This window comes from Trichoplusia ni, chromosome 11 (assembly GCF_003590095.1).
Source record: "Trichoplusia ni isolate ovarian cell line Hi5 chromosome 11, tn1, whole genome shotgun sequence".
NCBI lineage: Eukaryota > Metazoa > Arthropoda > Insecta > Lepidoptera > Noctuidae > Trichoplusia > Trichoplusia ni.
In genome coordinates, this window is record NC_039488.1 from 10,564,546 (window position 1) to 10,577,850 (window position 13,305).

Below are 13,305 nucleotides of genomic sequence, written 5' to 3' on the forward strand. Positions count from 1 at the left end.
TTTCTCTGTTTGTAGACCAAGTATGCTAATCGTATTTTTATTGTTGCATTTGGAGCTGGCTTTCAGGTTTTCGGGCACTATCTTAGTAGTACTGTTTCTGTTTTTATGTTGACTTTTCTGCGGTTTTGTTTATGTTATGTCCTTCAAATGGCAAGTATTTAAAAAAAAATAAAGTGTAACTTCTGACAGTCTTAAAATAACTAGAAGTGTTTTTTTACAATGTTCCCCAGCTTAAGACAAGGGTTCAGCAAAAGAAAGGAACCGTCTTCAAAAAGTGCACAATTTAAAGCAGACTAGAAGCCATAGTCGTTTCAGTCATCCTTAGTCTGTAGACGATAAAGCAACGTAACAAAGTGTCGATCATCAAGCATACTGATCGACTTTTAAACAAGTAGAAAAATCCCAGTCGATTTCGTAATGTGAAAAATAATTCTCTGCTATTCGAAGTAGAATCGCGGGAAAGCGGATAGCGACGATGGATCTATCCGCATTTGCTCGGAATTCCGCAAGATTAACGTCTGCAGGAGGAAGCACAACCAACCCCTCCTCCCCTACCCCACACCCCCTCATACCTCGACCCCCCATTGTGGTCCTTTATTATTACAAATGCCAATTGAGAACGACAGATCAAACAATAGACGTCTAACTAATAGGGATGCAGAAATAATCCATACAAATATGAATGGTAAAGTTCCTGTAATTGAGCAAGTTTGTTTAAAGCATTGTTTGTAATATTTATTAGCGTTATTATGATTAAAGTTAGGATTTATCGATGTTGTAGCTTGTTTGAACTGAAATATAGGTCATGTTGTTACCACAAACATGGGCTGAATGAAATGTTTTAATTAATTCTACTAAATGTATAAAATTTAGTGATAATAATAATGTTAAGTATTAACTTTGTATCTAGCCCACAGTGTCCCACTGTTGGGCAAAAGCTTATCCCAACTCCTTCCATGATTCTCTATGCTGTTCCACATTGAATCAGGGCACGCGATAAGCGTTTAGATTATCTCGGTCTTGTTACTTTATACTTAGAATGCTGATATCCATGGCTCATTGGCAGGCTCCAAGGTGGAACTTTTGGGAGTTCATCAATGACCAGGTCTGAGTACTGTATGTTAGAATTCCGCTACAGGTAAAATATGCCAATAATAAAACATAATTTTATATAAAGCTTGTTTATTAACGTCATGTTTTGCAAAATAGACAAATATACACTTTTAAATTGTCATTTCACTTAAAAATTCCGCATCAACATTTAACAATTAATATAATACATAGTTACACACGCATACACTCTAAATTTAACGCAAAAAAACACATTTAGCATACGTTACAAAACGTTGCGTCATTACTTTCCATCTAATGATCATACTTTACAAATAAAACATCTTAAGCTACGCCTTTCCTCGTAGCTTAACCGTATTAAATGCACTTTTTCAGAACAATTAAGAAGGCAATGCAGCCAAGCTCGTCTTATAATGTACATTAAACGTGTTTCAGCTTACAAGATACTTAATTACACTTTATACAAACTCATCGCTATACATTAATTACATTTTTTATTCATTTACTGTTAATAAAGATTCATTTTATAATCGAAAATAACAAATGATGTTTAAACAAAAATAAAATATACTTAAAGTTACAAGACTAATTATTGTCGTGGGTCCTTAAATTTTGTTTCAATTTGTATTTCCACACGAAAAACTTTTGTTTAGCGAAAGCAAAGCTAACAGAATCAAACTTAGCTGGAAGGGTGTTTTCGTATTAGGTACGGGACGAAACCGTTGCGTGCTATTATTTATAAGACAATTTCATTATACCGCTTTCTTTTATACAAGTAATTAAATTAAAAAGTAGGTTACCTGTCTGGTACTAACTCTGGTACGAAATTTGAAGTGAAACTTTTTGGTGAAAATTTTAGAGAGTAAATGAGCGTAACATCAAGATGTTCAAGAGCACCTACCACAAGTGAGAGATTGAAGACAGTTCTTCTTGTGCCTGTGTGGCTTGCACAGTATGTACACTATACCTGTAGTTGGTAGCATGAGCAAACCCGATACTCGCATCGTTTGGTCCCAACCGAATACGATTTATATCTTCCTTCAATATTCTTCGTCAAGCCTTACATTTATTTTTCCTTATTTACACGTAATAGTATTTTAATAACTTTGTTACGTATTCCCGTTTCATTATTCATACGACCAGTCTTATCCAGAATATTATTTTAATTTAGTACCAATAATGTTTGCAAATTAGTTCTGAGTCGATAAACAATATTAATGGGTAGAAAAGTTTGTTTTAATATGAGTTTATCGATTAGAAAATAATACTGAAGTCTGATTGCGTAGTCGAGTGTAGAACATTAGTAACAATTTTTTTGCTGATTTCGGAATGTTACTTTGAAAGTGTTTTTTCTGTTCGTTTTAGACCCTCGACTTGATAGAAATTATATCAACTGTTTTTTGTCTTATTGAAACGTATTAAGGGACAAACGAATTAAAAAAAAACAATCTAATTCAAATAAAAAAAAACAGAAATGATAAAAATATTTTGAATTTGCTTTCGTATGTTCAAGTTCGAGTATGTAAAGAAAAAAGGTTTTAATAACTCGTTTACCTGCTTTAGTAGATGGTCAGGGCAATCCCCGAATGATGTTATGCGACCTTCAGCGTCTGACGATTTATTTTTGCTTTCGAAATAAATTATGCCTGTAGAACAATAGTACATACGAAATTTAAAGCAAGGACAATATTTATCCTGTCCCATTTCAGAATAAACCTATGAATCATTTATTTATTGTTATTAAAATTCCAATGGCTGATTTTGAGGTCAAACGATGGCAAACGAGTTTTTATGATGAATGAATGGTTAGGTATAAAAATACCTGACACGTGCCTAAGTAAGTAGTTATCAAAGTCACGTAACTCTCAACAAATGCAATAAATCAGTTGATATAATTCCTCAAACTACCTTAAGTATCCTTGTCAGTTCAACCCAAGAATTTAATACAACTGTACACATCCAAATTTTGTCCACCCTAACTAAGTATATAAGAAAATAAATTAAATAGCCTATCTGCAATTCTGCATATAACATTCATTAATTATAAATTATGACTAGTTCTCGTAAAGGAAATGAAATGCACCACTTTTTAGTTTACTATTTTCTATCGTATGGCACTACACACTTTCGTCTATCAGAGAATGTAGGTTCCGATGCTGACATCACATCAGCTAGCTTAGATAAAATCAGTAACTTGGTCATGTACTTTACAAAAATATTTAATTTTCTTACGCTAAGTATTAACAACCATACATATAACAAGCAATTAGGCTGGGTCGAGGCCGGTGTGAAGCCACAATTACACACCTTAAACTTAAATAATTAATATAACAATTGCATTAAAATACTTAACCTAAATTATGAACCAAGGCCTTGTTATGACGAAGAGCACCCAGCCTATGAAAACGGTAACTTAAACTCTTAAAATAATCTACAAACAGCTTTTATTCGTTATACTTTAGCTAATTATAACAAACAGTACAAGCAAATTAAATGATGTAATAATATTTCGCAAAATAATGTTTTAAACAAGTTTAAGGCGCTATCACAGGAATGAAATCATGAATGAAGTTCATATACCTTTCACAGTTGCTCCGCGTTGCTGCTTTGAAGATTTTAATGTGAGTGGTTCGAAAGCGAATCCTAATCTCGTTAAAGGGAAAGCACATTTCATTTATTACATTTTTAAAGAGAATGTTTTAACTAATGCATGTATTCGAATTTGGAGATTGTTTCAATTTTTACACACATGGACATCATCATATGAAATTTCAAAAACAACAAACATAATTTACATTTTTGCCCGGTTTTTCATAATGGTCGTTTTTCTTGAAGACAATGTTCCCCAATTCGTTTGATAGTTTTACATGAATCGGACTCTAATTCAAATTCTCCATCAGCACCACTTGTCACAAAATCTTCAAAGTCAATAATACTGTTACCATTATCAGTCTCGAGTGTATTACCATGAATTTTATCAAGTTGTTCGTCAACTGAGTCTAATTCATTGTCTTACTTCACTGCACTACACATAGTCTCTCCTGCCACCTCCTATAATGCTATTTCTTTCACTCACCACTGACACTTCTGATCCGTCCTTTTTTCTTTTGCACGAATTGAAGATTTTGGAACTCTGTTCGGAAAAAGAAGTTTGAATTAGTTGATATGTTTCAAAATACTTGATAGACAAGTTACATTCCTCCGACTATTGCAGCAGCTTAATCACTCCAATGTATTGGTCTTGTCAAAAAGGAACGATTTCTGGGTAAATATGAAGTTACCTATTCGTTTTATTCTTTAATTCTAATGCTAGCTTAGGCCTTCTAGTTATTCGTAAAAAAATAATTCCCTTACCCTTACAAGAGACCGGACGGGTTGTTGCAAAACAAAGATGGCGAAGATGACGACTCCTTGCAGAGCGTTGACGAGGTCAAACACTGACCAGACGGACATGACGTCAGAGCCCGCACCGGCTGCCCACGAGACCACCTCTAGGACCCACGAGAGACCCATAATGAGGGAGAGGAGGCAACACATACGGAACCTAGAAAAAGACATTATATTAGAAATGAACATAGGTACCCACAATAGTTCGATATCACCAGAAATCAAACAAGTCTTTTAATTTAGAAACATATTGTTTTAGCTTTTTTAGTTAATTTGAAAAAAAAACAGGAAATGGTATAAGATATAGTAGGGGATCGTAATCCACAGCGATTAAAAATTTTTTACGATCACTTACAGAAAAAAAGCTACTCTATCACACAATGCTGATAAATAAAAGGAAACAAAAAAATCTCATCAAAAGCCTTGATTATTATACGAGCAATGAACAATGCAATTGATAATAAAAAGTATATCCCACTCACAACTTCTTGTACTTCTTAAGCCTCTGGTTGAAGTTGGTGGGCGCCTCTCGCGGCGGTGTCGACGTCTCCGTCACAGGCAGGGGCTGGCCCAGCACCGTGCCCAGCCGAACCCAATCGTCTGATGTACTGAAGTCTGAATGCGTCAGGTCCAGAGCTGTTCAATGGAGAAAATGATTAATCCTAGGCATGGTTAAGAAGCTTGGTGTTTGGATAGAACATTCTGATGTGGGTGGAATGTATAAAATTGTAAATCGAAAGGTTTTTAGCACAATATACACTCATAAACTAATTAGTTTCTTCTATGAAATGAAAAGAAAACTAAAAGTATGTTATTTTTTTCTAGTTCGAAATAAGTCAAAAGTTTAAAAGAGTTCTTTTTTCTTTTTTACAAGAAAATCGCGACCCGCCGAGATGATTATACGTTATGTAATTTTTCGATATAGAAGTAGATATCTCTAAAATTACTCCAAAAGCCCATTTCATCAGAAGTTAACTCAGATTCAAACCCGAATTTCTAAGACTATCACACGCTGTTAACCAAATTAAACATGAACGGTACGGTATGTAGTGACAAACTTAACTGAATCTGGGATCGCTTTGTAGTAGTTAAAACTGTCGCAGCGTACCGAGACAAAGTTAGGTCTCAATTAAGTATGCCAGATCAGCTTGATGTTGTAAGGAAGTTTACAGGAATAACATCAGGAGTACTGTAACGTTCAATGATGTTGCGATCTTATTTCAAAACGCCGATAGCTTCAATGATTTATGTGAGTATGATTATGTTAGAGAGATATACAGCTAAGAAACGCTATAGGTAAAAAGAGTGCGGAAAAGTGATATTTTGGAACTTGAAACAGAATTAAGTCAACGAAAAGATAAGATAAATCAGAGTAGTTATTGATATATCATCATAATTATGTAGAACAAATATTTTACAAGTTCATATAACTTTACGTTACAGTAAATACTATTACTCCTCAATAAAGTGTGTAATGTCACGTATGCAAAACAAATATTAGTAGCATTTACACATTTTATCTATTTATCTTTCAGTATTTTTACTGACAACCGACATTTAATTTGTACAAATGATTACGACCATCCATCGTAAAGCTTAGGTTTTGGAGTCAGTGTAATACTTGTGCACAAGTTTAAATATAAATAGTTTTACCTAACGTTACATTTTTAAGCAAACATTGTGAAACAAATATATTCTTAAAAAAAAACAATATGCTCAAAACTGTTGAGAAGGGCCAAGCTTGTCACGTGACCTTAATAAAAATATTTAAATTTCAAAGTGCCAAAGATAGAAGTAATTTATAACTGTCTGAAAACTACCAGAAAACCAACAGAATAATTATTATAATAAAATTTCAGTCATAGCGTATTCAGAAACGAATCAACCTTCTTTTGTCTTCTAATTCAAACTTTCTGGAACTGTTGACAATGACGTAATCTAACGTCTTATCAACGTCCGTAATAAAATATTAACCCAACACAAGAATATGATTGGTACAGGATCATATAATAACGTTTTTACGATAACAGTTTTATGAATCGTAAAATTGCATACACTCATACATGTTTGATAGATACGGCTGACCTTTTGAGGGTCATGGTTTTTTGATGGCCACCTCTTTTGTTATTATAAATATGTATGTTTAAAAGACTAGAATTGGTACCGCTATGAGTAGGTAGGTGACGTAGGTGTTCCTTGATAGAGTTAAGATTATATTCTAGATTATACAGAAACTACTTAAAAGCTAGTGATCTGTTACGATAGAGTTCAGCTTAACATATAAAAGCTTATTTAAAAAAAAGTAGAAACCAATAGTTATTAATTTTATGAGAATCTAATTATGTAACAAATTTAATCATCATGACCATTATCACCCTATATTAATTGTCCACTGCCGGATATAAAAATCCCCAAATATTTATAAAAAAAAAAATCTTTTGTCTAAACAGGTATGTCAAATCATTTTCTTCTGTCTTATATTCTTGTATGTCCGTGCTTATTAACATAAAAATAAATTACAGTTAGCTTAAGCCACCGTTGCTTATAAGCTTTTATTCATTATCCGATGCAATCGAGTCAGATTGTGCATCAAATTCAAGTGACAGATTTCAAATAAACCAATTATTTAAAATTTTAATGTATTCCACCAAAGAGGCTTAAAGTTAATTAGACAAATCCTCTTAACACAATAATAAAAAACAAAACTGACATTAATTCTATGAATATGGTCGGTCAAACTACGGCCCGATTTCATAGTACTTATAAACATGATTAGTTCAATCTAATCTCAGTTCTCGCGCTTAACTGAATTTAATTTCCACTAATAAATTATACGATTTAAAATCCGAAGGAACATAAACACGATCAACGTAAAAAACGTATTTTTGCCGTTAATTCCAACGATCTTTTTAACAAAATCCAATACAGATAGGTAAACACGTATTGTGACGTTTTAAAATTTACTTCATTACTAACTACTTTCTTTAACGCGAGGAGCAGCAAAGAAAATACGCACAACTCTAAATGGGTAAATGTCAATAAGTGTCTAACTTTTAAAAATAGCATGAAAAGTATTTATTTTGAGTAGGCCGTTTTCTAGGCACTTTTTCTAGGCAAAAAGTTACAGCATTCCAAAATTGTATTCCTATGGATAAGAAACGGTAAGAAACTTCATAAATATTTGTAGAGCTGCTATCAACAAAAAAAATATTTCAAATAAAAATAACACTTACGAGTAACATCCTTCAGTTTATCATAATGTTTAGCGATAGCTCGCGATGTGAAGAAAAATATACAAAAATTGCTGAACAGGATCAACGCTACGGGCCCGTAGAAGTATGGCAACGCCGCTTGATCCGCTGCAAAGGAACAACATAGTAAATATACAATATTTAAATATTTAGAAAAAGTCTTATGTACTAGTAAACCATACGGATCTCTTGACAGCTTGAAAATTTAAATGCATCCACTCGTTGACTACTTAAGGTTAAATATAATGATCTCAAAAGGGTCTAAACCTGAGATGGTTTGAGCCACCAGTGCGTAAAAGCGCTAACACTTCAAAAGCATGCTATGACGACTTAAAGTGGAAACTAGAAATATTGATCCGCATTTGAAGCCAGTGTTCAAAATACTACGTGTTATATTCACCAGCAAATTGTGTGTCTTTCAAGAACAAAATTAAAATAGAAGACAAGCTCGGAAAGGTACTTCAACACCATTCGAGCTGTGTTTTCAATTTAAACTATATCAAACAAAAATAAGACGATCACAAAAACACACGATTAAAATGTTTCTAAAATTAAAAGCACCAGAATCTACTTACTTTTAAACCAGCACCCTTTAACACCGAAGTTAGGCTTGAGATACGTGCTGGGCACTGCCGGTGACAAGTCCATAGTGATTGTGACAATTAGCAGAAGTATTGGGAACAATACTGCGTACACACAATACCAGGCAAACCTCCTTCGCATGCTACGTCTTGTTACTGACGCGTTGATGTATCTCCTGTGGATGAAATTGGTGTTAGAGTATTGTTAAGTCATTTGGAATTAAAGTTTATAGGAATCACATTTACACGTTATTTTGCTGGATAAAAGTTAAGACCAGCCTCTAAATTTTGATGAAGTAGTAAATATCGTGGAAATTAAAGTCGTCATATGACACAAGATCCAGCATTTAGGCAAACTAGCTCGGGTAAATAAACCCAAAAACAAAATGTTTGATATAAAATACATTAATATTAATTTCTTGAACGTCTACTCGGCGCAACAGGGTATAAAATTACGTAGTCTCAGTAAAGGTATGACATAAAACGATTTAACAATATTCCTTTGACATAATATCCAAAATATATTTTACACAATAAAGGAAACGCCAATTACGTATACTCCTCGCGTAACACGAAAATGCTTAACACAATAAACGCTAAAAGCGTCGATCAAAAGCTTATGAAGTACGTACGAGTAATAAATGTAATAACGACACATTTAATAAGGTAATTCATGGGCGTTACTTACCGAACATTGAGGAATATATCGAAACACATCACGTTGAGCCAGAAGAAACAGGACACAAAGGAAAACTGGATCATATACGCTGAAATAAAAATTAATGTTACTATTTTTGTACTGTCATAATGGCTTTTGACGATATGTAATAGGAAACTAACAATTGTTATGTTAATCATAACACAGTCTGATGGGCAAAAAATGACAATAATAAAAATATAAATGACTGTTCCTCCGTCTTGCTAAACACGAGGAAGGCTTGACTAATTTGGAGGTGTAGCCAAGTTTACGACGGCGAACTCGTGGTCAACAGATGGCCACCCTGTGATGGTAATAATAATAATGAAAAAGTAACTAATTTCAAAATTCGGATATACATATCTTGCATAAACTTTTCAAATCAGTCAGAGCACAATTTCAAGAACTTTGTTCCGAAATTTGCTAAAACCACATTTTTTACAAGAATCTTCACAAATCCGACTTACCCATAATAGTGCATGCGACTGTAGGAAAGGCATGTCCTGCGAGTTGTGTGGTGGCCAAACAAGTGAAGGCTAGAGCCAAGGACACGGTGTGGCAAGCGAGAGCCTTCCCATGAGTATCACGGAGCTCTGTGATGAACAGGTAAACACACGCCGTCGCCAGAAGAAATGGTACTGATATTAACAGCCCTAGAACGAAAAAAAGATTTTTATAAACTGAAATTGTATTGAGAAAATTTTTGTCATTAGTTTTGGAAGTAAAACGAGAATTTTCAAAAGGTCTTTTAATGGTAATATGTTGGGGTTTGACTCGCGATATCTCCGAAGAAAATTTAGCCCATGCATAAGGATTTCTGTTGGGTTTGAAATCAGTCGCGTGAGCGTGTCGCGTGTATTATATTTGTACTTAAATAAATAAATAATATATTATATTAGAGAATATACTAAAATGTTTTTCAATTAAGCATGGATTGAGATTAAGTGGATCCATCAAAAGCTTTCGACAAGTATCAGCATAATCTGATTTTATGCTCCACTCAAGCTAAAATCAAATCACTAATTGATCGACAGACTGAATATCGAGACAACAAATTTGAATCAAATTACGAAAATAGTTAAAGGATTAGCGATTATAATTTCAGTTGGAACTTTATTAATAACTTCGCAACAAAACGCTGAGGGAACTTCACAATCTTTTGGCGACTAGAACAACGATCAAATAGTTAAGTAACTCGATAACTAGGCTCCGGTAACAAAGTTAACAATTTGTAACTTGTTTCGAACAACAAAAAGTGGAATTAATTAATGATCAACTTGGTTAGTATTTACTTTAGGCGAAAAACATACAGCTGGTTGTTTTCCCACGGGACTCGATACTAGCAAATTGGTTATATTCGTGTTTACACCAAAAACAAGTTGCGCTACATTTTATTTGCGATCGCTAGCTCCGTCAATATTATATTAATAATAAATTATATTACAACTCTCCAATTACAAACTGACAACGGAATATTCGTAGCGATATTTTGGTTCAACTTCTTTTTTGTTTATGTAATACTGAATTGGTAAATAATTTTATTTTTATACAAACATTAAATATTATAATGGTGTATAATTTTAAGCAAAATAGGTTGTCAAATATAAAAAATGATAATGTTGCCACATTACATAAATACATGATTTTTATTCAATCCATTTTTCTTGTATTTGCATTTAGTTGCATACAATGCAGCTCAACATTTATGAGACAAGCATCGATAAAATTTTATATTAATACATTAGCTCACCTGTGGCATAAGCAATCAGTGTCGACGATGTCTTAGTCTCCTCCATCGGCGTGGTAAAACATACGACAGGCACAGTTATCCCCGCAGGGACTGATTCGTTCCAAAAGGTCTCCATGCAGTAGTCCCTGGTCCCTAGTAGTGTCGGCTTTGAGTAAGGAACGAAGAGGGACCCGTTAACAAGGAGGTAGAATTCGTCGTGACTGTTTATGTCCGGCTGGAATCTGTACCTAAAGACAAAGAATAAATGGGATTAAAAAACGAATGATAAAATTAATTTAGAAAATAGTTTGTTTTTCATTGTGTTTTGTTAATTTCGTTAATAGAGTAGGTACTGTTTTACTTTTTAAATAATTATTGGAAGATAACATTTAATAACACTATTTTTAAAATTAAGAACATTTTTTTCTTTTGGATTGTTGTCGGCTTAAAAATTATACCCTTTGTCAGGGGCATTCAAACAGGGGGTCTCAAACAAACTTTTGGGAAATTTGATAGCCAAGGAAATCCCGTTCGCATATCTTTCCATTCTGATCGTTCGCTTATCGTTTTGGGTGCAACTAACGACAGCTTATAAGTCATTTCCTAAAGTAATAATTTCTTTATCATAATATTTTACGATATGTTTATATTTTATTCCAGATTTTATGATAACGAAAGTATTTTAATCGTGTTTCTAACTAGTGTTCCGTTATATTGTCTGAAGTATTTTATCTATTGATAAGATTATAATGTAACATCCTGTATCTTTAGATTGCTTCGCTACTTAAGTAGAGTAACTTATAGACTTTCTTGCCGATTTTTGTCCATGGGAATTATATTTTGGAACAATACACTTAGAGTCACTAGTTTTGTTATCGAACGTCTCTTACGCGCCTTTTTTAGGCTTCTAGAAATAATACCTTTTGATTTTTTGGAGTGTCAAAAGAAGTAAGACAAAGATATTTTAATGTATTGTGAAGAATTTTGTTTAAACTTTACTGAAAACAATGACGTCTGGTCCTACACCGCCAGTCTTTAAGGTTAAAATGTTCTCATTCGTCTAAAAGAGATATGAAGTAGTTTTTTGTAAAATTGATGCAACACTGCGCAATGATAAAGTATGAGTCGATTTTTTTTTGCCTGCCAATGTATTTTCCCTATATTTTATTTTAAAAAGTACTTACTTTCCATACCGACAGGGACTACCAACAATAGTCTCGTACACATTGCTGTCGTAGCTGAATATATGGGTCTCGTTGGCTTGGTGGAAGATGGGCTGGAATGTCAACGTGGACCGAGCGCACACCGTCTTCACTGCGCCATCTTGGATTGTGATCGTAAGGTTTTGACCACTTGGACAGCACTTTGGGACCACTGGCAGTTCTTTTTCTTCGTCATCCTGTTGACAAGAAAAAATAAATGGTAAATAAAGGTGTCATTTTAAAATGTACTTTAAGTTAAGTGTGTGTTTGGAGCAGGGACCGGCCGGATACTCATTGAAAGGGTTTTTGAAGGGGTTTTTTTAAGCGCTTCAAGAAAAAACCCTATGACATATGTTACACCTTCGAACGGATTACTGTAACCCTGTTCCGAACAGGTTACCCTTTCACTACCCGGTAACACTGTAACAGGGTAACCCACTCCAACCTAAGACAATGCAATATGCACTCTTTATCATAGACATTAGTTTGAAAATAGTATAACCACGAGCGCACGTGACATCTTACCGCCCAGCGGCGCCATTGTTGCATTTACCGAGCGACTTGTAAACATGGAATAAAAATCATTGTGGATATGATCTTACAGTTTAATTTTGCTTGTCGCACATTTCAAACGTTGTGATATATATTTTTCGTGTCTATACTTGTAGACCAGGGTCGATAATTTTTAAAACCAAAAAAAATAATAGTTGGATGAAACCCATTAGAAAAGGAGGGGAATATTATAAATATGAAAGGAAAAATAATTTACGGGCGATCTGAGGTCGGGAAGGGGGTGGGAGTGACGTTTGAAGAGTAAAAAACGGTTTTTATCGATTTCCGGCAAAACTAAAATTCGTATCGAAAAAAGTCCAATGGCAAAGTTGTAGGTAATAAAAAGATCTAAAACTTTTGTGTTTACATTTTTTTCACATAACCTCAAAATTTATGTGAAAAATCTAAAAAACCAAGATTGTGGTTTTTTATTTTTATCTCTTACAAAAAAATATTTTTGTAACGAAATTTGGTGAAAACTTACTTTTTTGTGTCCCAAATACGCTGTAATTTATTTGATTAAAAATATTTATTTTTTCACCTTATTTTGAATTAATATAAAAAAAAACACTCTAATCTTCAATCGAAAATTCACCCGTCAAATCTTCTCAGAAAATGCAAAAAATGAAAAAAAACTTGTATTCGATTGTTTTTTTAATTATTATAAATAATTTCATCTAAAAATTTGATCTCATTTTGTGTTCAATAGACCAATAATCGAGGAAGGTTTTAGGCTAGGTATATAAAATTACGCTGCAACTAATAGGAGCGAAGATTTAATGGAAAATGTGGCAAATACGGGGAAAAATATTAATCTTCGAGGGCTTTCGTTCAA

At 33.6% G+C, this 13,305-nt stretch overlaps 1 protein-coding gene across 1 annotated transcript in view; it reads right to left on the minus strand.

Moving 5' to 3' along the window:
• Positions 1–1,165: 1,165 nt before the first annotated feature.
• LOC113498843 (G-protein coupled receptor Mth2-like) overlaps positions 1,166–13,305 on the minus strand; it is a 94,905-nt gene continuing 82,765 nt past the window's right edge. The window contains exons 2-10 of the mRNA XM_026878986.1: positions 11,901–12,115; positions 10,738–10,964; positions 9,455–9,640; positions 8,979–9,057; positions 8,285–8,466; positions 7,692–7,817; positions 4,941–5,094; positions 4,426–4,615; positions 1,166–4,204 (exon numbers count right to left, since the gene is read on the minus strand). Coding sequence (XP_026734787.1) covers positions 4,097–4,204; positions 4,426–4,615; positions 4,941–5,094; positions 7,692–7,817; positions 8,285–8,466; positions 8,979–9,057; positions 9,455–9,640; positions 10,738–10,964; positions 11,901–12,115 — 1,467 coding nt within the window. The 3' untranslated portion in view covers positions 1,166–4,096. The remainder of the gene's footprint in view (positions 4,205–4,425; positions 4,616–4,940; positions 5,095–7,691; positions 7,818–8,284; positions 8,467–8,978; positions 9,058–9,454; positions 9,641–10,737; positions 10,965–11,900; positions 12,116–13,305) is intronic.